Source organism: Acipenser ruthenus, chromosome 31, assembly GCF_902713425.1.
Source record: "Acipenser ruthenus chromosome 31, fAciRut3.2 maternal haplotype, whole genome shotgun sequence".
NCBI lineage: Eukaryota > Metazoa > Chordata > Actinopteri > Acipenseriformes > Acipenseridae > Acipenser > Acipenser ruthenus.
The window spans coordinates 9,157,669-9,184,169 of NC_081219.1; the positions used below are offsets into that span (position 1 = coordinate 9,157,669).

General features: G+C 38.9%; 1 protein-coding gene across 3 annotated transcripts in view; it reads right to left on the minus strand.

The window, feature by feature from the left end:
- LOC117396881 (collagen alpha-1(XXVII) chain B) overlaps positions 1–26,501 on the minus strand; it is a 155,717-nt gene that overhangs the window by 6,577 nt on the left and 122,639 nt on the right. For all 3 annotated transcript variants that reach the window (XM_059005748.1, XM_059005745.1, XM_059005747.1), the window contains 26 exons: positions 23,885–23,938; positions 22,688–22,732; positions 22,055–22,099; positions 21,465–21,518; positions 20,515–20,568; positions 19,553–19,606; positions 18,651–18,704; positions 17,459–17,512; positions 15,888–15,995; positions 13,783–13,836; positions 12,904–13,011; positions 11,988–12,041; positions 11,507–11,560; positions 9,881–9,937; positions 9,743–9,796; positions 8,176–8,229; positions 7,488–7,541; positions 6,601–6,654; positions 5,833–5,940; positions 4,948–5,055; positions 4,170–4,277; positions 3,083–3,136; positions 1,926–1,988; positions 717–770; positions 192–227; positions 64–81 (listed from right to left, as the gene is read on the minus strand). In XM_059005748.1, coding sequence (XP_058861731.1) covers positions 64–81; positions 192–227; positions 717–770; positions 1,926–1,988; positions 3,083–3,136; positions 4,170–4,277; positions 4,948–5,055; positions 5,833–5,940; positions 6,601–6,654; positions 7,488–7,541; positions 8,176–8,229; positions 9,743–9,796; positions 9,881–9,937; positions 11,507–11,560; positions 11,988–12,041; positions 12,904–13,011; positions 13,783–13,836; positions 15,888–15,995; positions 17,459–17,512; positions 18,651–18,704; positions 19,553–19,606; positions 20,515–20,568; positions 21,465–21,518; positions 22,055–22,099; positions 22,688–22,732; positions 23,885–23,938 — 1,614 coding nt within the window. The remainder of the gene's footprint in view (positions 1–63; positions 82–191; positions 228–716; positions 771–1,925; positions 1,989–3,082; positions 3,137–4,169; positions 4,278–4,947; positions 5,056–5,832; positions 5,941–6,600; positions 6,655–7,487; positions 7,542–8,175; positions 8,230–9,742; positions 9,797–9,880; positions 9,938–11,506; positions 11,561–11,987; positions 12,042–12,903; positions 13,012–13,782; positions 13,837–15,887; positions 15,996–17,458; positions 17,513–18,650; positions 18,705–19,552; positions 19,607–20,514; positions 20,569–21,464; positions 21,519–22,054; positions 22,100–22,687; positions 22,733–23,884; positions 23,939–26,501) is intronic.

Sequence of the window (26,501 nt, forward strand, 5' to 3'; positions counted from 1 at the left end):
TTATAAAGGCAATTCAAGTTAAAAATAATACAAATAAATCTGATAATATAAATGATTACTTACTCTTGGTCCTTGTAGGCCCTGTAGGAAGTTGAAATATTTTAACAAAAGAAGATTCAGTATTAATGCATTACAATACAATCTTGGCATTAGGAATGAGCATTTTAAAAGCATAATAAATCATTACTTACAATTTCACCTCGGTTCCCCTTGTCCCCTTTATGTCCCTGAAAAACAAAACCGAGAAGAGCACAGAGTTACAAGATGACTTTAGCTGGATTCGAACCCTTGAGAAGCCAGTGTACTAACCACCTGCTTCACTGGCCTTCTAGAAAGAAGGCTATTACACTACGCATTATACTATGATAGAGTGTCCTATTGCGCTAACAATGTGGCTACATGTGTCATATTGACTTGAAACAATGCTTGTGTACATAAATCAATCCTAGGAAATAAACCCGATTATGATTTTCTGTGTGTATTTTCAGCTCCCAAGTGAAAAAAAAGTTTCTAATGTTCAGAAATTGGAAATACAAGAATTGTTCTTTTCATCCTATTTAATTTAGTGTTGTACTTTCCTAAGAGTTAAATTAACTTGTAAATGTCCACATTTTTAAATAATCCCCAAACTTATACACACACATACTAAAATAAATGTTTCAGCAATAATAAACTAGCACTGTAAATTACAATAAAAACAAATTTTAAATGCTTACTGGATATCCAGTGGGCCCTATAATTCCTACTGGACCCACCAGGCCTTCTTTTCCCTGAAATGAAACAATGCATATAATTAAATAGGCAGTTTTATATCTGACACTAACACTGAGTTTGTGGGATCAACCCTTACTAACGACCTCAATGGTATCAGTACCAGCTCTATACTCAGTAGCACCTGGACTCTTAACATGCTATGGGTCAGGGTTTACAATACATTACACTCTACTGTTTAACATCCACGAACGACCTGTGGGTGTATTTATACCCTTTGTTTCTTGAGCGTGATTTAATTAAATACAGTCGCCTCCGGCTAAGAGAACACTCCTAGGGAAACAAGCGAAGTGTTCTTATAGCCAAAGTGTTCTCTAAGACGGAGTGAGCCACCAGACACAATATGAATCAATAAATAAATACATATTCATGTCATGATGCACGTGCATCAACATATGAAATGATCTGAATAAGTAAAAAGCAAAACAATAGGCAAGTGTATGTAAATAAACTATAACAGACAAACTAACAATTAAACTAAAGCAAAACAACACGGTCAAACGCTATGTACTCTGAAATTAGCTGGCGGGTGTGTTTCGGGTTATCACAATGGCAGAGGCAAAAATAATGGATGTTACTTATGGTTAACTTAACATTAATAAACAAACTGTCAAACTAAATTAACACAGCACCCCTACACACGTTAGAAAATTCAGCAGCAATATACAAGACATGCACATGCAATGTTGAAGTAACTCATCAGAACGGGAAACACCAAATTGCTCGGCGACTTGTGTCCGATTCAGTTTTTTTTTTCCAGAGCTCAAACAATTTCCAACTGTGTAGCAAGAAAAACAGCGGCGCATTTTGCCGTTTGCTTACATGCCATTTTGTAACGATGAGATGCACAATCAGACTACAAAACAATTCAATGATATGACAGCGGTTCTGGAGAGATTTAATAAACCAGTCAGTATGCCTCAAGACTCTCTCGCGATGACAAGTCCCAAAACAGTGCTGTATCCATTGTGAACGAATCGCTATCAATGCCAAGAAGGTGTTCTTTTAAGCAAAGTTTCTGTTCCTTTAGCTGGAGCATTTACTTCATCCCTCAGATGAAGTGTTCTCTTAGGAGGTGTTCCTATACACGGAGACTGCTGTACCATTCAACCCTCTTACTGTACATGTTGATATAGAAAGGGACAGTAACCCACCATCAGTCCTTGTGGCCCTTTAGGGCCCTGAATGCCGACAGGTCCTTGGTCTCCGTTAGGTCCCTGAAACACAATGGCAAAAGACAACTAATTACAGCTTGTAACTTTGACATTTTTAAACACTGTCTAACACACTTTTAAACACTGTGTAACACACAGAAAGTAAATGATTATCCATTAGGAAGCAAGGTTTTGATTAAAAATACATTAGTCTGAAAGATCATTCCCTTCTGATTCCTGGCAGAACTAAATGCAATTAAAGGAAACTGTACATCATTGCTTGTTTGGCACTGCATTCAGCACCACACAATGTAGGGTTCATTCATAAACAGTTAGACTTATTATATTCATTATTCTGAAGGTGAATCCACTTTGAGCAATGGCTCTGTACAGCCCCCTCTAGCCTAAAGATCTAGGAGTCTCCAGGCACATATTACTGTCATTGCAGGAAATGTTGTAAAACCATTCCAGTAGTTTAACCTTCAGAGCCGAAATGCTTTCCAGAACTTGATTTACAAGCTTGTATTCCGGGGAAAAGCTCTTCAGAGATACACATATTTTTGTGCCTCTTTTCATCTGAAGAAACCATTTACAGTTATGTACTGCTGAATGGTTAGGTGACAAATATTGCACATACAAAGCTATGGTTGTTTAATTTCAGTATTGCTCCCTTACGTAGATTGCTGGATGATATTATATTAGTTCCACTTTTTTTTTTTAAATGCTTCAGGATTTTAGGTCTGAAAATTCTACGAAGATTCCAACAATGGATCTGAAGTGAATGTGCACCTGTAGGGTTTTTTTTTTTAAATGGTACACGATGGTTCATATGTTCACTGAAAAATATGTCCCTTGTATATGGTAATTATTTTCTACTAGTTGTCAAGTTGTTGTTGTACAAACATTTATACAGTAAAGACAGTCTGAAGGAACGTTTTAAAGACTGTTGAGTGTATATACACACACACACACACACACACACACTCACACTCACACTCTTAGGTTGAATGAATGAATACAATCCTCAATACATTTGTGAGATTTGTATATGACCTGTGAATTTCTAATGAAAGTACTTTTTAATTCTTCCCGAGCGTTCTTTCTGGTAGTCTGCCCCCTATTTATAACACAGAGAAATAAAGAGCTTGTTGAAATACCTTTGGTCCAAACACACCCAAGATGCCTGGAAACCCTGGTTCTCCAGTGTCACCCTGTAATGAAAAAGCAAACACAACCATTACCAGACTGCTGAGAAATTAAGAACACGTTTTACTGCAGCAATGAAACATTTAGCTGGTTTGGTTTCACATTCTGTTATGACTTCTTAAGTACCATGGGGTGATAAAACTGAATTAATTCATGTATTTAATTAAAATGGACCACACACTGCACCTGTAATGGGATCTACTACAGATGAGATAATGTGGACTGAAATATTAGTCAAACTGCATTTGGTACAACTGACATATATACTTGTATGCAGGGCAAGACTAAATACCACATACTGAATAGAGCCCCCCATAGAATAGATGTAGCATTTTCTGCAAGTACTATACACTCTATCTAAGTAGGAGAGTCTGGGTTTGTCACTCTGAGGTTAGTGTACAGTGTAAATAACATTGAGGGGGATAAACTGGTGACCCAGAATTATTTGTGTGGCCCTATTGAACATGAGGTAAGAGCAAGGGATCTAATACAGCAAAAAAATCAAAAACGGTTTTCTTTTGGGTGTCAAATAGTCAGGGTATGAATATTTTTTGCTAAAATTAAAATATTTATCTGGGGCTATAATTAAAATATCCATTCGTCTAAGCTCTGTGGTATGCAACCAACTGGAAAAAAAATAGCATCCTCTCCAATGTATGGCTTCCCTGAGCACACAATAGACATTTAAGTCAAATGTTTCTGATTATGCGATACAGTACTATGTGCCTGATACACATTTTCACTACTGGATTTAACTGACTTAAGAAGCTGGACCGTAAAATAAAGACAGACCTAAGCACTTGCCACTTGTCAGAAGACAGCACATGAAGTGTCCTTGGAGACACCTTGCTAGTATAACATCATCTTTGATTTAGTCTCTGATTTCATACCCTCTCCTAGTACATGCAATACACCCTGTTGTTATCTCTTATACACCAACACTAATTTCCCTTTAAACATCTAACGATGTCTGAATGGTACATGAATGGATTCAGAGAGAAGTCAGAAATAGTGTTAATGTTAGCGAGTTTTACTGACTGGCTGCCCTTTTGGTCCTGGATCACCTCGGTTCCCTGGCCTTCCCATTCCTCCCACCGTCCCTCGCTTTCCCGTCGGGCCACTCTGTCCAGGCAAACCTCGCTCGCCCTGAGAGGAAATCAGAATGTCAAATGAAGAACACCACCACAGCCATGGAATCATGTAAATACAGTGTAAGCTAGGCTGCTGTTTGACATGTTGTTGTCTAGGCCCATCACTCTAGTATTGTTGATTTGGAAACAGATTTGTCTTGTCCATGTCTGATTTGGGCCACTGTCTATTTCTCTGTCATGACCCACTTGCGACCAGAGAGTTGTGCTGGTGGTGGTTTATTGCAAACCATTGCAGGAACACCAGTCTTTATGGACACGTTGACCAATGCAGCTACTGATCTGATTGGGCGTGTTGCACGGGCACCCACTATCACGCCCCTTGTTAAGTCACCAAGATCCTTAATAAATGCAACATAAGATAAATGTAAACTGAAACTACTGAGACTTACTTTTGGTGTTAAAACTGAGGATGTGACTAATTTTCTCTAAAAAAAAGGTTCTTATCTAAACTGTGCTTGCCTGCATCTCTCAAGTGAAAAATAAAACTCCTTCTGCCCCCCCCCCCCCCACCGATGAGGGACGTGCTCTTTCAAAGCAAGCTGGCTAAGTCAGGTGTCTGCATGTTGAGAAGTGAAACCTGATGAACTGACGAATGTTTCTTGGAACTTTCTTCATGACTGTGCCACACAGTACTCGGGCACTGTGCACCGCACTCCAGAATGTACCTTAAATCCAGGTGATCCCTGAGTTCCAGGAAGTCCAGGCAAACCGATATTCCCACGCTGTCCGGGCTTTCCATGAGCTCCTATTCCTCCATCGTCTCCCTGCTCCCCCTGAAACACACACAGAGTACATTCAAATACCAGCTAAACAATGTCAAAGCACAAGAACACAAAACAGTCCTTATGACACACAATAATGGCTGTAAATATATGTTTAAAAGATTTTTTCTTCTGTTTAAACCCTCTGTTTAACTGTTTGACACATTTTATGGTTTATTATATCAAAGTAAGCTATAAAAGATGACTAGAAATACTAAATGAGCATTCCTAGTTTATATTTTACTTTCATTTTCGCAGTATTCAATTAAGTTGCTTTACAATACACCAATATACTGTGCTTCCACACAATCAAACTTTTTGTGAAAATCAACGGAAGGCCCTCATAAAACAAAATTATTTATAAGACACTATACAGTGTTTAAATCTTTACAACCTCAAGACAATACTGCTTCCAATCAAAATGTGCCCAAAATCTTGAAGTGCAAATAGAACGGTTATTTGGAACGTCAGTGCCTGTAAAAGTCCATGAAAAATGTCCTGCCACATATTCATGGAATGAAATGAAATTCCCTTTTGCATGTGGTGCACCATGGTACTGAATGCCTGCAGATACAGAAACAGTATAGTTTGTGACCAGCCCTAAATAAACCCCAGGTTTGATATAACCAAAAAAAGTGGCTGCATGGATGTACTGAACCAGAATGATGATTAAAATAGCAGTGTATTTTAGTATTCTTACGATTGAGCGTTTAAATGTGTGGGTGAGAAACTCTGGTTGAAGGCAGGTTGCTCAAATGAAAGCACATGATACATTTGGTGGAATCTTACTGGCATTCCGGGACTGCCATCCTTCCCTGGAATTCCGTCCACACCGGGCACCCCTTCCTGCCCCTGGCGACCCACCACTCCTCTGTGCCCAGGAGGACCTAAGGGACCCTGTAATTGGCATTATGATTAGCATTGGTGCCAACAGGGCACTGTCTGTATGAAGTACACCTAACAGTGATTCTACAATGTTATCTACCAATATTATATACAGCTAAACATAGAAATCACACATTATTACTGTGCATATAATTAAATGAATGTGGTTTGTACATGTACAATTGACAGGAGCACATATGGCTGCCGTTCATAATTCATTGCACAGGCCCTTGTGATGGTTTGTTAGGGTTAAAAACAGTAGGCACTTTTCAAAGCCTTATTCTGCAGCTCAACACTGACTGTGATCAGTGAGTTACAGGACTTGCAGAGCTGAAAGACTGCTTACTATGTTGCCAACCAAGGAAGTAAACAACATTCCAAAACACTTAACCAATTGAGGCTCAGAGATGAGATTTGGATACAAGTAAGGGAAGACACAACCATTAAGAGAATTTCCAGAGTAGGAGTATTGTACTGTAATTCTTGAAATGGATTTTTTGTATACAACTGTATGTTGCCCTGGGTAAGGGCATCTGCTAAGAAATCAATAATAATAATAATAATAATAATAATAATAATAATAATTTCCTTTTTCAATTAAATTCATGTTAGGGTTTGACATTATCAAAAGTAAATGATAATTGACATTGTTTTTGCATTTATTTCACTTACTGGCAGAGCAGTGCTGCCTGGTTCACCTCGAACACCTTGTTTTCCTTTTTGACCCTAAAAACAAAAAAAAGGAAATGATGTTCTATAAATCTGCGGAACAAATACACCACTGGAGTTTAGTTACCGTTTCACACACAGACCACATTCATAACCTTTAAAATATACCAGACAAAACAGAAACGCTGTTTGGAACGCGACACAGATAGTGAATGAAACAAGAAGGTTTATCTGAAAACAACATAAGCAAGGTCATTTTTCATGTTTCTCAGGCTGCTTTCTAAGATGCCATTCCACTATTGACATCTATCAAACACCTAAAACCAACAAATGAAATAGGAGTGGAATTCCAAATTGGACACAGTCTTGCGGTGTAGACTTACCCAAGACACCTGTTTTTGTTTTTATAGTACAGTACTGAGATTCATCAGAGAAGCAACAGGCCTAATGCAACCTGGCTTCCCTGGAAGACACAGCTAAACAGTTAAAGGGCCTATACTATAAAGTCAAATTGATGGATGCTTGACTATTTTACAACTGAAGAAGCATCTCCAGCAATAGGCAACTTAGCGTCTTTGGATGTCCAGTAGTCCCCTTTCTTGTGACCTGCTCTATTATTAACACCAGCTTTCAATATGGAGATCTGCCACCATTAGCTCTCAATTAAGAGCACTTTACTGTAATTGAGGGATTCCACTGTACCAGTGTATCAGTTACATTAACGGGGTAATGAAGGTATGATTTGCTCATGTTTAACCTTGTAAAAAGACATCTAACTAGCCATAGGAGAAGCTTCAACACCATGAAAATGGATGGGAATTCTAAAATAAATACATAATTAAATAAACTAGCATGGTTGTAGAAAATGTTCTCCAGCGTCATGTACTTACCTCGTAGCCTTTAGATCCTTTAGGGCCTGGTTGACCTGATGGTCCGGGATCTCCCTTTAGTAATAAAACAACGTTGGTGGAACTGTTATTATCTCCACTCAATTAAAGGCACATTAAGCATTATTTATTCAAAAGATGAGAGGAATAGAATGAGGCATTCATTAAAAACGTTTGTCTTTTTTTTTTTTAACCTTGGAATTTACCATTGAGGGGCTTTAAATGAATAAAACTGAAGTGAATATAAGAAAAAGGACATTATATAAAAATGACATACTGCAGACAGGATGCTAATTATACTAGATACTGTAAATAACAAACCTTTTAAAATATTTTTGACCTTTAAATGAACCCTTTGGGTTGTTTATTGCTGTTTTTTTTAACTATTTTTTTTTGGTGCAAATTGACAAATCTTTCCATATGGGTTCATTTAAACAAATCTGCTAGGACAAAAAGACTAATAAAACCACAGTGCTTTCATTCTCAATTCCCATGTGTTCTTAACACATCAGGGACTAATACATTATCGAATTGTGCTCTGCAAAATGTCAAATTCATACAGCCACCACAATTACATATTGGTGTGTGTTCTGAAACACCCTGTGATATCTAAGAGGTTAAATATGACAGTTACTGATTTATTTCTGGCATTAAGGGAACCAAAATAATGTGAAACTAATTCTCTACTTACAGGCAAACCCTGTGCTCCAGGTTTCCCCCTCTCCCCATCTAGTCCTTGTTGTCCCTGGAAAAAAAATACATTCATTAAAAATGTCGCATGAAAAAAAAAAATCAATTGTAACAGCTTCCAGGGGCTTTGTATATTATTATAGTACAGGAAAACAAACTTAAAAGGGTCAATACAAATTGTTAAGGAGATCAATATACAGCCAACCCCTTTTAATGTCACTGTAACAGGGGGAGACCTGTGCTGACTCTGCTGGCGTGTTCACAGTGCTGCAGGAAGAGGGCAGCAGTCGTCCAACAACCGCCTGTCAGTCATGGCCGTGACACGGGGAGGTGGGAGAGGGGGTGTGGACTCTCCCTCTCTCTGAATGGCTGGGAGGCGGGTCTTGGGGTGATTGTTGGCCCTATAAGATAATGCTCTACTGTTTCCTCAGGTCTGCCAGATTTTAATGAATGGGCCAGCAGAGACCCTACGGACGGACAGAGCGGGGCTGGAAGAGAGCCGCGCGCGACTTGAAAAGAAATAAAAAAAAGACAACGCCAAAAGAAAGAATAAGTGTAGCGGGGAAAATAAATGGGCAGAACCCCGGATTGTATAGAGTAGTGAGGGAACAGGGTGAGAGTAGGACGGAGTCCCGGGCCGTGCGGCTAGCGACGGTTGGGGTTTGTTTTTGCTGCTGAGTGCAGTACTTTATTTTGTAGATTCTGTGTATTTGTTTTTGTTTTCTTTTTGCCTTCTGTTTCTTATGATTTATTGCGGTGGCGTGTGCGCTATAGGTGAGCACTGAGACACCTTTACCATCGTTGGTAACAACGGTGTCTCAGTGCCACCTGGTGGCGAGAAATAAATAGTGCACCCAAGGGGTGTTTAGAAACCCAACTTTCTGTCTCCGGTGTCAGTGATTTCCCCCACCCTTCCACAGTCACTTTAAAAAGGGACTGAGAAAAAGCCAAGCTCACGTTATCAGGAGTTCAAGACTAACCTGGCAAAAACCAAATTAAAACACAGACGAAGTGTTGAAACAACAAATATGCCAGATAGTTTGTATTTCGTACATCTACTGCACATTGTAATAATTCAAAGCAATAGAAACACGCAGTGTTCTGTGGTACTTTATATGTCAGAGCATTCCAATACTGTAACTTTGACGGTAAGTGTGGTGGAATTTTGATTTATATTAAGCATTAACCAAACTGATATTATTGGACGCTTGTCCCCATTGACCCCCATTATATTTTGGCTGGGATATTTCAATGTGCTGATAGTAAGCAGAGGGTTACATGAACAAGACTGATATTAAGCTGTTTTGACTGTACAAGCAACATTTCCCATATGGATATCTAATCTGCAATGGAAATACATGCAGAAACAAAGGCTTTAAATTCTTAAAGGAGCATTCTAAAGTATAGTATTTAAACATCTATAGCAACAGAAACGCACGACCAGTGATTCTGTAGCTAGCGCTAATACTCCTTTTCTCTGGAACAGGGGGATAGTAAGAGCAGACAAATACAGATACAAATGACAGGGCATTAACATTGAACCTTATGTTTGATCTCATAAAACTTACCGGATAGCCAGGATCGCCAGATTCACCTCTGTCCCCTCTGTCTCCAACAGGACCCTGGAGTCCAAAGAGAAATATTGTATCAAACTTGATTGAACTCAAAACACATCAGCAATGACAATACACAGCAAATGTTCTTACTCTGTCTCCTAGTGGACCAGGACGCCCCTCCACCTTCCCATCATCCCCTTGCTCACCCTGTTAAAGGAAATGAAGCCGCATTAACGTTAAATCATCTACAAGTGAAAGGCCTCAGAATGTATAATAAAATATGTAAAGTAAAGTTATCCTTGTTGTAATAACACCATGGGCCAGTGTTGCATGGTTGTGGCACTAGTGCTCCTCATAATGGTGTTTAACACAGAGAAAACATCTAGCTGTCACCTAACTATGACCATTGAAAGCGCACTAGATTTCCTTCTCTTCTGTAGGTTTAGACTTCCTGTTGTTCAGGTACACAGTCACACACTTTAAAAAGACCCAAGGTATTGCCATACCCCCTCACAGGATACGTCAGCTACCTGGACAGAAGAGTCTGTCATTCCACAAGACTAATGTCGAATGAACAATGTCTGTGCAGTTGATACTGTTCCTTGCTAAAGCAAGACATTTTAAAACAGTAACTATTAAAAATGCACAAATAAATCTAGCTTTTACTATTTCAGTTCCTTTGATTTGGACTTGTATTAAACTATATTAAACAAAACTATATTAAACTTGTTATTTTATAAAAAGTTTAGAGTTCACATGCCTTTGAAAAGAAGTTTGACCTTTTTGTGATTCTTGTTTTGTTTTCTCATATGTTCCTGTTAATGTCCAATAAACAACCATATAGCACCTTTAGATCTAATCCTGGTTTAATTCAAATGCTATTGCATCAAAATGAGATTTTAGGAGGGCTTGACTATTTAGAACCTCTTTGATAAACATGGTTTTAATGGACTGTGAACTAAGATGATCACTCTGAAACAACATTTGGAAATAACCCCAGCAGATAGAAGTCCCAACTCTTCCTGAAGCAAATTGGTTCCTGTTGTGTTAAAGCAGCTCTGATTTGATCAAGTACTATGACTGTGAGCAAGCATACGATTTTTAATAGTTTAAAATAGAGGGCATGGTCATGTTTTCAATCATCAGTTAGGGAATTCAAGGTATTTAGAATACATATTTTCAGGAATGAAGTGATAGACTACAACAATTTAAAAAACAATGTAAATGCTTAGCATGGGTTTTACATTCGTTTTGTAAAGTTCACCTTGGCATTGTAATCTGCAACAAGCAGCACAATACTGTCTTTTAATTATGAATAGGCATAGTGACGGCTATTTTAACCATGGCAGATCTTAATACCACCACCCTAAATTGAACCTGAATTTTGGGTTCTGCTAATAACTGGCTTACCGCGACAAATATTTCCTTTAAACTGAATCCACAATGAATGCTTTGCAAACCGAACCCTCACCCCTCAGTCTCGAGCTTGTGCCCTTCTTGTATTACACAGCGGTCTCCCGCAGGCCAGCAAGAATACCACACTGAAATAAGAGTTGCCTAATCCAACAAGCCACCCGCCTCTTAGAAGAATCTGCAATTTGGGATCCTTGAGAACAGCAGACACAGGAGAGGAATGGCTGGGCTGTAGCTGACAGGATCAAGCTCTGCTACACTGCAGTGTCTTAGCTTTCACCTCTGGGAAGCTGCCAAAACAAAGTTTACGCTTGGCTAATTGAGATGAATGACCTTGTTACTGTAAGACATTAAGAGGTGTACCTTTTCACCCTTGGGTCCTGGGGGTCCGATAGGTCCTTGAGATCCTTGATGGCCCTAAACAATAAAGGAAACCATCATTGATTTGCTAAGAAGCCAATAGGCTTGTGGAAGCTATTCTCTACTTTTCTAACAGTATGGAAGCAAGTTCTGCCTTTTTGAGTTAAAAATAAAGAACTGCACACACTACCAGACATAAACACGATTAATTCATTAATGCATCATTATTCTTCTTATTATAAAAGTATACATCTGAAACGTGATGCTCTGTGATGTTATGTTGTTTACATAAAAAATTGATAAATGTAATTCCAGAGGTTTATCAGAGATCAGGGATGACGTTCAATTTACCTTTCAATGATGTTCACAGCTATTCAGAATAACAGCACATTTACATTTAAAGCAACTTGCCCTTAAACATAAGTGGGTGGCCACCATGTTGAGTGTATTTATTACAGTTTCTCTCATAGAGTACCGTTCCTACCTCATATCCTGGTAAACCTAGTTCTCCTTGCTGCCCCATTCGACCTGGCGCTCCCTATAAACAAGACATTTGGATTCCTGTTAGTGAATCATCACATGCGCATTATGTTACAGTACCTCTTTCACATTGCAGCACACAGACAGTAACCATGGAGTCTATATATGATACTTATAGAATAGTCACCTCTTAATAAAACTGACAATGCTGAGCTTCTTTGGCATGGAATAATACCGGATCTGCTCTTGTCAACACCACCGGGACCATAAATTGGTCACAATTTGAGGGGAGTGAGGCTATGACAGGAATGAGGGTAATACCAGAATCATACAGACGTCGGAAATGACTGAGGAAAACTGGAGAAGGGGGTAATGACAAGAACGGAGGCTTTTGACAAGAATGTAGGATCATACAGACGTCGGAAATGACTGAGGAAAACTGGAGAAGGGGGTAAAGACAAGAACAGAGGCTTTTGACAAGAATGTAGGTGGGAAGAGTTGAAAACCCAAAACAAACATAAAACGACAGGGACTTCTGCTTAGATCATTAAAACAGGGCTCAGTGAACCAAGGCTACGAAAATCAAACATTAAAAGGGCATGGGAATCTCTTTAAATCCTTTTGAATATTTGTTTTTATCCGGAGATGTTTGGATAAATGTGACTTTCTTTTTGTCTCAAAAAAAACATTTGTTTGTGGGAACTTTAATATAAAAAACGGAGAACCAAGGAAATCCACCAATGTGAAATCCACCCTTCATTTAAAAAAAAAAAGTTTCTGATGTCTTTTGTAGTTTACATAAATCAATAAGTAACACAGCAGAGCTTTTATGAAGATGCCAGACTGTACTACAGTGCTAAATTAAATCAGCTACAGCAGTAATCCGAGCAAGGAACTCTTTGTCTTTGTTTCAACATTACCACAGGTCCAAGCGTGCCTCTCGATCCCTTCGGCCCAGTGTAGCCCACAGCGCCCTGCTTGCCAATGATGCCCGTCTCTCCCAGATAACCCTGGTGACCTTTACTACCCTGGGGTCAAACAAACCATTATTCCTATGGGTGTCAAAATAAATCCAAACACAGGACAGCATATATCTGAGGAGTCTGCTCTTCAAATGAGTTAGCAATCATCCAAATGCACTCAACACAATACCAGATGGATTGCATAACAGTCCATCACTAAATATTAAGACACCCTGACCAGAATGTGGCAACATGCTTAACTCAGAGCAAAACAATCCATATAATTTCAATTATTTCCACAATAACAACCCTTTATCGTTACATATGCTTTAAGATTTCTACATTTTGCTGAAACTCATTCATAGAAAACATTCACTTTCAGTCAGTTAAGTGGAATGGTCTTCTGTGGTTTCATGGCCTGTTTTACAAACCCTCTGTTTTTAGTTAAATTGTATACTCAATTAAAAAATAAATAACCACTGACAAGGAGAGCAGGACAAATGAGACTTTATGATAAACATGTTCAACATGCTTTTGGATTTTGCAGAGTGTCTAATTTTGTTTATGTATAATTAACTTTAAAAGTAACAAATCATTTATCTAAAAACAACAGTACTAAAAATGTGAGACTTCTTGTTGAACCGCATGTTATAAAATGTACTACATATATCTAGAATATTATAGTCAGGGCAAATTGAAATATGAAGGCGATTTTAAGAAAGCTGATTTTCAGTCACAATGACTAAATTAAAAGGTATTTTAAACTAATTATAAGGAACTGAAAAGAATAACTGGTAGGTTCAATGAATCCGATTGTATTAATCGCTCAATTTGTACCTTTTGGCCAGGTTTGCCTCTTTCACCAGCTTTTCCAGGTTTTCCTTCAGGACCCTAGATTAAAATAACAATAAACCAAACAAATTAGTAAAAAATACAAAAATGATGAAGAGCATTAAAATAAATACAATTTTTACTGCATATTACTCTCTGAGACTCATTTTTAGCTCAGGGAAAAGTTACAGAAATAATGCTTGGTAAAAACGAAAGACAGCAGACCATATTCTGTTTGTTCATTTGCATCACTAAGGTATGTCAGAAACATGTATATCACAACAACAAAAAAAATAAAATAAGGTGTCTACCTGCAAAATAACGTCACCATGATCGTGATTTTGATCACATCAAGCGCTAGTGCGGAGGATTGTCCATACCAAGAGAGGTTCTGAACAAACGTATAGGGGCTTTCCAAATGTCCTCATGTGACACATCCCTCCTTGGGCAACCTCAATTTTTCCATCCTTAATATATTCAGTATCAAAGTGTGTGTGTGTGGTTTGGGGAATACATCATCTATCACCTAGCACCCAAAGAGCCAAAACCAGAAAAAAACCCACACTGTTTCTGATTGAAAAGCTTTTAGTGGCGCTTGAAAAGACTACTTCTGATGTTATATAACGGTCATAAGGCCTGCGCTGTTTCCTTCAAGACTTGAATGTGAATCTCATGGGAGAGGCACTGTTTTGCTCTGGAATAAAGTGTATGATTTACGTGTTTTAGTGCCTCCTCCTTGCCTCCTCTGTAAACTTGGGTTAGTTTATTTTGGAAAAGCCAAGAGTCAGTAGAGTAACATGACCTCGCAGAGCGACATGCCTGTACCCCAGAGCACCAACAAACATGCCCTGTATCACAGCAACCCCACACTTTCAATGTTAAACTTGAGAAAGCAGCTGGCCTACACTGTGGAGCTTGACAATCTAAATGTCTTGCCGTTGTAATAGGTAACATTTTATAACAACTGCTGAGAATTCAAATGTAATAACACTGGACTTTTAAATCAATTCTATGGAAAAGCACATACACCACACTACACGTGGTACCATGGCAACCAACTTGCATAGTTTATAAACAGCGCTTGAGATTCTCAGGTAATTCTTGGCTGGTGCAGGGTTTGTCAAGAAGCTGGTGGTGTGTGGTGGAGGGCTATTGGTTTGCAAGTGTTTTAACATATGTATTGTATCTCTACAGCAGAAAGGGCTAAAGTTACAGTGACACCAGATAAAGCCATCTATTTCTCAGCAGTGCCAGCAGAACTGTGTCAGACATCTGGACCTGTTGTAAGTTGCGTGACTGGGTTACAGCGTTTTGCGCTGTGTGACACCTGATATTCGGCTGTGGCACACCTTCCTGCTGTGGCTTGAGTTGTCTGCGCTAGGGCCTGGCTCGCTGGAGACGCTTCTGAACCAGCTGCATTTTTACAAGGACCAGATGTTTCCGCTGGTTAGAGAATGCTGTGCCAAGCAGATTCGCCTGTGACCCACTAACACAGATATGTGTACATGCATGTACAGTATGTTGTTTAAACACTCCTTCACGTGTTCAACTAGAAAAATACAAGCAGTACTGATCTTAGCTAGTTAGATAATGTCTGTTAACTCCTACTACAAACAATAAGTAAATTTTTGTGGAAAATAAAACTGGGTTGCTTGTGAAAACAAGTTTAAATCCAACATAAAAATCAACTATGGATTCAACTAGATGCTGGCAACAGCCCAATTACAGATTATTAGCAACCTCATATTCCATCATGAGAAGCTAAATTAAACCGGTTAGTTAAATACAATTATTATTCTTTGGGTATGGTAAAACACAAATGTGTCCACTCAGACCACTGAGATGCGATTACATCTTTAATCATTTTTGTAGCCCTCCCCACTCCAAACAATATACCTTACTGACTACAGACATGTATATCTGTACTGTATATAAACCCTATTGACCTATTTATCAAACTCAACAGGGTTGATTGGTATGTGTCAGTCAGTTATTACTTCAGAAATCACGTATGTGGTAAAGATGCTGTAGAAAAGCAAACAGCAATGAATATTTCACAGCAGAAATACAAGGATGTATTTGGCTTCTCAAGGAACAGTGAATGGACTTACTCTGACACCTGTCATTCCAGGATCGCCGGGTGGACCTTCCTTTCCTTTCAGTCCAAGCTCCCCTTTTTCTCCTTTCTCCCCCTCAACACCCATGTCCCCCTTTTCACCCTACAAACAAGCATACACAAGATTGACTATTCTCATTATTAGAAATGCTTAGTGCTGTCTATGCTCCCAGACAATCACTAAGACCTATTTGGCTCTTACAACTACTGACAGAGCACAGCCACTTAAAACTACTGGATCAGATATTCGCTTTTAGAAATAGACAGTTTGCATCAGCTCAACAGCAAACTAGCAGCTGGGAACTAAAACATTAAAAGCAACCATACCTAAAAGATTTATATTGCACGTTCTTAATATGAGAAAACAATAAGAACATCATGGCGGCTTGGCTGAAGGAGTTGCACAAGCTTGAGTTCTGATTCTTGGAGCTCTTTTGAACAGAACATCAGCTAGAAGACATTATACTGAAATACATAAGTCAGTTTGCCATATTTTAGTGCTGCTATGGACAAAAACATTCACCAGGGAATGGATCCATCCTTTTATATAACCCTGAACCTATAGAGTCATACTGGTCTCAGATATGCTGTTTTGACACTAGGACTGGAGGCAGCTTTGGAAATGTACTGTGTATCGTTGCTGAAGTCTATCATGTTGTAAGAAACTGCATTAGCACACTGCCAAAAGCTATCATGATGATACTTGGCAAAGCCAAGAGGCACTGACAAAGGGGGAAGTGGTAAACGCTCTAACTCATGACAAAATATGTATTTGTGACCTGTGTTCTAGTTAGAATTCATGTGGCAGTAATCTGAATCAAATATTGACTTGTTTATCCACATTGATTCCTTGTCTTCTAGAATAATTCAACTAAAGACAGCTGAGCTGTGGGATTCTGCTGCCACGCTGCTCTTGTGAAATGAAAGCGGAATATCGTTTTGGCTGATGTTTCACTGTTGGATGGCACACTACCCATCGCTACAAGGACCTGAGTGTGGGAACTGGTATAACAAGCAATGAGACAACAGCAAGCACTGAAGCACTTGCTGTTATCTCATTACCGCCAATGAGACAACAGCAAGCACTGAACCCTATTCACTTAGTAAATTGAACTATACGCTATACTTGTCAAATCAAAGGTATTATTGTTATAGTAACAAGAAATATGTAATCAGTTTCAAATCAGGAACGGTTTTGCCTTCCCCATGCTTTGCCTGCTAGAATCATGGGAGAATTGCATTCTCACGTGACTCCTACAGATATTGGGAGGGAATGCACAGAACTGGACGACAGCTGTCTTTGCTAAGAAGCCTATTATGTCATGATTGCTTGAGTCTAGTGAGATACCAACTCAGAAAAAGAGCTGCTTTGCATCAGCCACTACATAAAAAAGGTCATATTCATCTAATCCTTCTTTATAAATCTGCTGGGGACTCATTATTACAGCAAGTTGGTGAAATCCACAACATCTGCTGTTGCAAATAAGTCTGCATGACCCACAAAACGTGAATGATGGCCAGACGCACTTCCCAAAACAAGCACACCACAGTTTGTGGTGTTCTTACCTTGGTCCCATCAGGCCCCATTGATCCGGCTTCTCCCTCCAGCCCTGGCTCCCCCTATGCAGCATGGGATATTAAAATCACAATATTTTTGTTAGCTGAAATGTTCAGTCTAACTAAAACATAGTTTTAGGCAACTGGATTATTTACCTACAGAAGTGTCAACATGCCAAGGAGAAAGTACAGGATTAAGTTTGAAAATGTACATATGGTGAGCGGTTTGGTCTGTTCTGGCACTTTCAATTCCAAGTCCAGCTCCTGACCAGAACATACAATTTAAAAAAGTTTTTTGTAATATTGATAGCATAAGGTTCAAGAACTATTTCCCCCTGATGCTACAAGTCTGTAGTTTTTACTATGCTGGAAAACTCTCATCGCCCACTTTGTCACTTTTTCAACACTTGAAAAGGTAAAAAAAGTGTTCATATCAAAACTCTTGTATCTTGTATTTGAACAACTTTACAAGGTAACAATATAAAATACACATTTAGTCTTGCTAATGTTGTGATGTGGCAGCTGTGGCACTTTAAGGGTACTTTATATAATCTACATTGTCCCATTATTTAATTTCTTACCTGTTTAATTCTGCGAGTCACTGTCTACTGTGGTTTCTGTTTAGATCATTATTTACCAGGTTTACGAACCAATATCCAAAATGTGAGAGGTGGTTTGGAAAATGAGCACTAGGGGGTGTGTAGAAGTCATTTCTGTTCCTCTGCCACTGTGATTTTACACTGAGATTTTCTATTTACAAAACTCAGAAAAGTACACATAACTTGGTATTAAACAGCTAAGGAATTTAACATAAAAAAATATAGATGGTTTAAAAAAAAAAAAAAAAAAAGAAGAATACCTTATAAAACAGTGGCTTCATCTTTCCTGTGTGAATCTCATCCAGGATGTTTTGATTCATTTCCAGGAGCTTATATTTTACAGTCTGACAGCCTATGTGGTGATCCTATCTCTGTTCCACTACAAACACTGAGTGTATTGGGATAACCTTTGACCCTCAGAAAGAAGCGGTTTTCATTCCACCCCATTGCATCTTTCATCAGCTTCTGCTGCAGCATGTTTTATACGGATCGCTTCTTTATTGGCCCCTGAGCGGCCTGTGTATCCGAGTCTCGTCTAGATGTATTCATCATGTGTTTTTAGCACTATATATTTTTGGCAATAAATTTAAGCAGCTACTTACCCGTTGACCTATCAGCCCTGGTTCACCTCCACCCCCAGCAGGTCCAAGTTCACCCTGAGGAAATTAAAACACATTCTTTCAGTCATGAAACTCAGCATGTAAGATGTGTTCTGTCTGTTTTTTGTTTGTTTAAAAAAAAAAAGACAAAAACTAATTAAAATAAACAACTTAATATTTTTTAGATGTATTTTTTAAAAGAATTTGGAGGAAAAACATTTCAACAAATGCCTTCAGAGTCTATCATGAAAGAGGATTTATTTTAAAGCTAGAAGGCCAAAATCTCGTTAAAACATCTAAAACTTCACATTGAAATGCAACTTGATAAAAGAGTGGATCTAAAAAAATAGTGCAATATCAAATTGAATACAATATGGCAGCGTAGGAATGTGACAAAACAAAGTGCCAGTAGCCTTATTGACTTTGTGTGAAGGACACAGGCCTTTTAAACAAGAAAAGAGGAAAGGAAATTACTTCTAACCAGACAATGTATGCTAATTAAATCCTTGTGATTAATTCCCATGTCAGTTGTCAAGAAAAGACAACAGGCAGTATTTAGAAATACTGGGTCGCTGATACAACCATTCCATTACTGCCAACCACTGGTCTCAGGGGACGAAGCTGGAGTGTCATTACATCTCCCTTTTAAACACGCATTTACAATCTTTTAAACCAAAACATATTCCTACACACTGAACTGACACAGGTAAAAAAACAACATCTTTCATAAACCAGTTGCTTAAGAGCTTTAAAATCATTAAAATGCTGCACAATTAGCTGGGTAATTTGAATTAGGTAATCTGGTGGTGCAAAGGATTAACTTGGAATATCAAGATCTATGCAGAAAAGAAAAAGTTTCTGTTGTCAGCAGACAGGTGGCTTCTATTTACGGTAAAGGTTCTTACTTTATCACCTGGTTCGCCTGGGAGGCCTGGCTCACCGATTTTTCCTGAAGGACCCTGAAATTCAGAAACATTCGATTGTAGGATGCAAGTTTCTAAAACACAGTGGGAAAGGCTTTCATTTCAGACACACACGCCCCCACACGCACGCACACACTGCTTTCAGCATAAACATTTTATCCAATTAATATGCCATATTGGATTAAGTCAATATAACACCACTTTGATTAGTCAGCTGTTTTATGTACAGCATAAAGAAAAATAAAACTACAAGCAAAAGCAAGCAGAGTGCTATTAGGATTCCTTAAAAAAAAATTACAAGCAAATGCTTGTCTGAAGGACAGCATGCGCAATGCTACTTGTAACATTCTACAAAAATCAAACAGTATACACTGGAATTAAAGGGAATGTAAAAACATTAAGCACAGAACTGTTGAATGCATGTTGAATGCATATCATGGTGCTTTAAATTGTATAAGTAGTTTAATACATGTAACCCAGTGTAGGTTCTGTTTGGCAGGGAGGAATAGTATTTTGTTCTATAGTACAGCTCGTGGTGCACGATGGTGCAGGGCAGGAGTTTTTGCAGGTTCTTCACCAATGAAACTCAATTATGACCTGAAGGTCCTCCCTTTCTATTCAGTCCCGAGCCTCTTCCAAGAAAACTAGTGTGGTGTGGTTCCCTTTTTTACCCCCTTATGTTAAAGTGTACCTCTGGAAATGATCCCTAATTACAGATAGGAAAGCAGCTTATAAGAGCCAAATTGCAGAGCTGTTAATCTTCAAACTGTGGCACATGTTTCGTTAATGAAATCTCTAGAACAAAATTAATATTTATGATCTCCAGATTGTTGTATGAAAGAAAATGTTTGCATAATAAATACTCTTCGAAAGGCATATGTATTCACATGACCTTTATCTTTCTAACAAACAAGGAAACAAAATACTAGTGTGTTAAAAATTACCTTGTGCCCGATTTCTCCCAATGGTCCCGCCATACCCAGAGGCCCTTGAGGTCCCTTTAATAAAAAAAAAAAAATGTATTGAGCTTGGAATTACAGGGGTCGAAATGAAATGAAACTCACCAAAACCTACATCCGCAGAATGGGATAACTTTTTTAAACCAATGTCGCTGCATGTTTGGGCGTTTGGGTTTTAAGAGAATAAATGTAATAAAACAGTTAGAACTTATCATTCCTTTTGAATTTCGAGAATCATAAACCCAAAAAGCAGGGAGAAGTGGGATGATCCATCAAATGAATGTGTCTACAAAAGGGTCTCCAATGGTAAAGTCCTGACAGCAGCTCTAACGGATACTGTGGTAGCTGTCCTTAACCCAAATGTTCTTGTGTGGGTAAAATTCAGGAGATTGGAGAGTCCACTGGAGACCACCTTTATCCCCACACGAGCCACCCAGGAACCGCATTAACCACTGTGGATTGATGTGTCATCATCACGGAACGCTGCAGCACTTCTGGGGCGGTGATGCTACCTCATGAGGAGTACCTTGACCTGTCTCTCTCTTTCCCTTTAATTAGCTTCTGTGAATGGACCTTCAAGAGGAATCAGTGGACCGTTTCCTTCCCATGTAATCCAATCTGAGACCATCACGAACCCCCCTCTGTTCATATTCCATTGGTTTTCTGAGGGCAGCTAGACCACAGCATCTGATCAGTAAAGGTTTGCTTTGCGCTGTACGGCACTGATGGATTCAGCATCACTGCACAGAAACCTTCATAACGTTAGCAGTGAAGGATCTTTATTTTTTCAGCAGAGACTTTTCTGTGTTTGTTCTAAATTAATCGATAAAGACAGTATCGATTGAAATGTAGTTACATATTCACAATGCACCGTTTCATATAAAATCATACAGATAGTACAGAAATAAACAAAAATAAAATAAAAATGAACTTGCCGGCTGTCCTGCAATTCCTTTTGCTCCAGGTGGACCGGTAGGTCCTTGAATTCCCTACAAATTAAAAAAAAGACCAGTTTTTACTTTTGTTGTCTGTTTATCAGTGAAATACAGAATGGAATTGAAGCAATCATGGATTTCATGACAGAATACTGACAGTATATTTCAAGTAGGGAATAAGACTTAAATGGAACAATTCCTGTTTATAATTGACTTGGATACACTTAAAGATTAACTGGATACCCCTGAGTTCACAATCTCAAATGCCTCAATTGCTGTATTTGCTATAGGTCTCACAACTGAGCTGTGTAATTTGAACTGCAGGGTACACAAGGCTTGTCTTGTAAGATTTGTCTTCCATTTGGTAGGATAAATCTCATGAGACAAAACTTTTAACTTGTAAATAAGAGAATTCCAGCAACCACACTGATCACATGACTGGTTTTAATGTCATGAGATTGTAAATATCTGGTCACTGATATACAAAGTATTGAGGAAACCCAGCAGGCATTGGATGTATAATAACAAATGACCGAAAAAATAGAGTGGCTGTACAGCAAATAAAACAGCGACAGTCTAACAGAACGTACCGGGAAGCCCCGCGGACCTGCTTCACCTGGCTCTCCGATCTTTCCCTTTAATTACAGAAATACCAAATTAGAAACCGTATGCAACAGTATATAAAGAAAAGTAAAACAAATAGACATGGCACTTATGGAGCTGCATAATCCTGGATTCTTATATATATATATATATATATATATATATATATATATATATATATATATATATAAATAAATATTATTTCCCAATCATATTGCCTCTCTAATCTGAAATGTCCAATTTAAATGTCTCCTGACTCTGTAAGAAACCGCTGTTTATGTCTATTCAATAGCCTCTTTGCACCTGTCTAACCTAAGCAGCTGAACTCTTGAGGCGTGGCCCAGTCTGTTGCCTGACCTGAAGGGGTCACTGTGTGTACCAACCCTAGCCCTACTCTATGGGACGCCACTGCAGTGCTCCTTATCAGCAACTCGGTGCAACCAGGATTTGCACCACCATGACTCTCCACGCACTCCATGTAGTAGCGCCTTTACAAGGGGAGCCCTTTGCAATACTCTTGTGATGAATACACTTCTTGAATCTAGCTGATGTTGGTGGGCTTAGGTCTTTCAACTCTGTTAGCTGCTGTATAAGACAGAGGTGAGGCACTCTGATCTTACCTGCTGACCATCAAAGCCAGGTTTGCCTGGTTGCCCTTCAGGACCCTGTAAAGAGAACACAACTCTTTATTCTCATGTGAAATAAACACATGTTTTGTATACAATGACAACAATGTCTTCACATTTATTATGATTAAAACATGGTATAAATTACCATGCAAAGCCAATTAGTAGTCCTTATGCAATTAATTAAAACATTTAGTTGTACAGTAAATGTATATGAGATCTTTACCATATCAGAAACACCCTGACCGACCTAAGGACCCCCCCCCCCCCCCCGGCGGGGCTCGTCCAATTGTGCGCCACCCCCTGGGAAATCCCGTCCACGGTCAGCAATGGAATAGCCTGGACTCGAACCGGCGACGTCCAGGCTATAGGTCACATCCTGCACTCCATTCGGAGTGCCTTTAACGGATGCGCCACTTGGGAACCCCCTTATTAGAAACATTAACATAAATATTTCTAATATGAAGAGACAAAAAAAGGTTTTACAATATTTAAAAAGTGATTACATTGTGAAGAAATGCTACGTTTAATTAATGTTGCAAATCCCCAACCTGCAAGAACGCTGTATGAGACTGTACGCTGTAAGTGGATTAGCTCACTCATGAGAGTTGAGTTCATTGTTAATCCAATTACATGAAAGCCTTTTCCACTTAAAATTGGAAGCGGTTTATAAGTTACAAAGTGTTCTTGGTATACTGTATGTGAGTGAAATATGCAATACAACATTATCAAACTTTGAGTTTTAATAATTTAAAAGTTCAACGATGTACATGTTATATTCACCAATTTGAACTGTTTATGCAACACACGGGCGAAGTTGATAGCAAACTATAAAAACGTGACCGATCACAATTCAGTTCATACTGTAGTGCAACGTTCCTAATTTTAGCCCCAACATCAATATTTACTGCATGAAAATGTTTATCAACATACAAACCGATGGTAGCTATAGCGATCTGCCAGTGTTTGTGCGCAGGTATTTGTCTTGCAATGTTCAATATGATTTAAAACATTTTAATAGCTCTGACCTGGTTTCATAACTTGTATTGCTTTTTTGAATTTTCTTTAGTGTACTGAATCCCATATAGGGCCTGGAGTGTATTGAAGCTTGTAGCTGAATGGGTAACCCTGTTAGAACAGCCTGGCAGTGTAAACTAGAGCAGCGTGTCCTCTGAACCCAAACACACAAACCTTGACTCCTGATGACCCCAGCTCCCCGGACGGACCATCAGGCCCTCTGGCACCCTGAAAAACACACAGGCAGAGTGTCAGACTAAACAGCAGGGGTCTCCCTTGCACAGTTTCTGAACAAGCGGAGGATGGAACTTGTGGTTGAATGAGCAACAGGACATCCCTGCCCCAAACTCACTTTAAACTCCACACACAGGGATATTCCTGAATCTGATTTCTGTACTGTGCTTCCATGCTGTACTCTGCAGGCTACAGGACACAGCAGGAAGAACTACAGCCAGCAATTCATACGTTCATGTACTGTATGCCTACAGGATGTAACTTATAAAAGGCAAACTATACTGTGCTACAAAGATGCAGCAAAATTCATACACCTAGTAAAATGACCTATTAAGACATACTAAAAAGACAATGATTTCTAGCATGGTTTGGTTAATTAAATAAATTAATTTAATGAATATTGTCCTTGAAAAGGAAGTATAAAGGTCGGCTCAAAGGAAAAAAAGCAAAATATGCAAACTAGTCATGGTTTGAAACAGTTGTGGGTTGAATGTGGAATGGGTACATATATAACTCATGATGACTAGTGATGACCTCAGCATTAATTATTAGAAGCAAAACAACTTGATAACTAAAAAAACAACCCTATCTGTATATTGCAGAGGAAGACTTACATGAAAACAAAAATGATTTATCATATTGTTTGTTTCATAATGACATTGTTCTGCCAACAGTTTATAATATATCAAAGCTGTGATGACGTGAGCCAAGAAAACAATGCAGCACCACTGCGATGACAGACTAGGACACTATTCAGATCTTGGGGTTTGTTTGCTTTGAATACATTTCCTCTCTGTGGCTTTTAAAGATAAATGTTCATTTCCGAAGAGGTCCTGACCCCAGACATGGGAGTTGGAATTTGTGTGAATTACTTTATGCCGGGCTATACACTCTTTGGGTATGTTTAATGCAAACTGGTTTTACACCTCAGTCCTGACCTCAACCACCCCTGCCATTCTGATCTCAAGCGGAGATGAACAGCATGTGCTGAGACTGACAAAATTGCTAACTCTTGTGTACGTAACATTGGGGTTGTTTGAATTTACACTTGCTGGATGGATTTTTTAGAGCATTTTACAGTACCAAGATGGCTTCACCAACTTATTTTTAGGGGCAATCCTAGGATAACCATGAATAGATGATTGGTGCAATCCAGGACAGTTCCCCGGTGCTGTAAAATACTACAAACTATAAGCCTTAATAGTTTTTGATTGAATGGTTCTGAAGTTATGGGTGTGTTCAGACCAACCCATTTTATTTGTGACTTGAGCCGGGTTGTCCAATTAAATTTACAAAGTTGACTCTAGCACCTCACATTGTTATAATCACAGGTCTACAGCCTTTTCATCTCTGGGGATCACCCTAAATTTCATCAACCACTTATTTCAGTGGGATTTCCAGTAGAACCACTGATAAGAGGATGTTTGAAAATGCTCTAAAAATCCAGCTGTGGCTTATCCCTCTGGGGTACAGGTTAATCAACCCCCTTATTGTGAGGAGGCTGTATGGTCCGGTGGTTAAAGAAAAGGGCTTGTAACCAGGAGGTCCCGGTTCAAATCCTGGCTCACTCACTGACTCGCTGTGTGACCTTGGCAAGTCACTTAACCTCCTTGTGCTCCGTCTTTCGGGTGAGACGTAGTCGTAAGTGACTCTGCAGCTGATGCATAGTTCACACACCCTAGCCTTGTAAGTCGCCTTGGATAAAGGCGTCTGCTAAATAAACAAATACATTGCTTATTGTTCAGCGTCAGAATCAGCTTATTCTCTGAACTCTCATTCCTATCACCTATGAAGGCCTGGGATCAAAACCAGCTCAGACTCCAAAACAGAGGAGATGGGAATTATGTATAAAAATATATTCAAGTACTTAAGCAGTGAGACTTGTAATGCTGGCAAGACACATGTCCCTTTGACAATCTTCCTACTACTGCAGCCAATGTTATCCTGGTTGTAGCAAGGACAATCTGCCAATTGCTTTACAAATGATTTTACTTCAAGTACTAAAACTCATGAAATACCACAGTTAACAAAACTAAACTTGTTTTTTAATCTTATAGACACACATGAAAGTATCTGGTTCACCTGAAGTCTCACGGAAACTCTTAGAAGGTGACAGATGGCAGTCAAGCTAAAGACAATGAGAATAGCTGGGAACATTATTGGGTCTCTCATCGTCAACGGGAATAACAAAGACCAGCTTTTTAGTAATGTCTACCATTGTGTTATTAATTACAGTAAAAGCTCACTCAGTCACTTTGGTGGTCATGATTGTGGAATTCCTGGGTACTTGCTGAAACATATATTTCACCCACAAAGCACCTCAAGTCAGCATTTGGGTAGTAGTTGGCAGAACCAGCTTGACATTGTTATGCATCGTTTATTCATCATTCACAAAGGTCTTCTGAGAGCACAATGGTGTTCTAATTATATCTGGAGAGTATTAAATACTGAAGGCAACCTCAAAAATGGACACTGCTGTCTCATATTTAGCATGGGAAAAGATCATGTGAAAGCTACACTGTTACAGACTAGCGCTGTCCAAATTCTGCAAAGCACT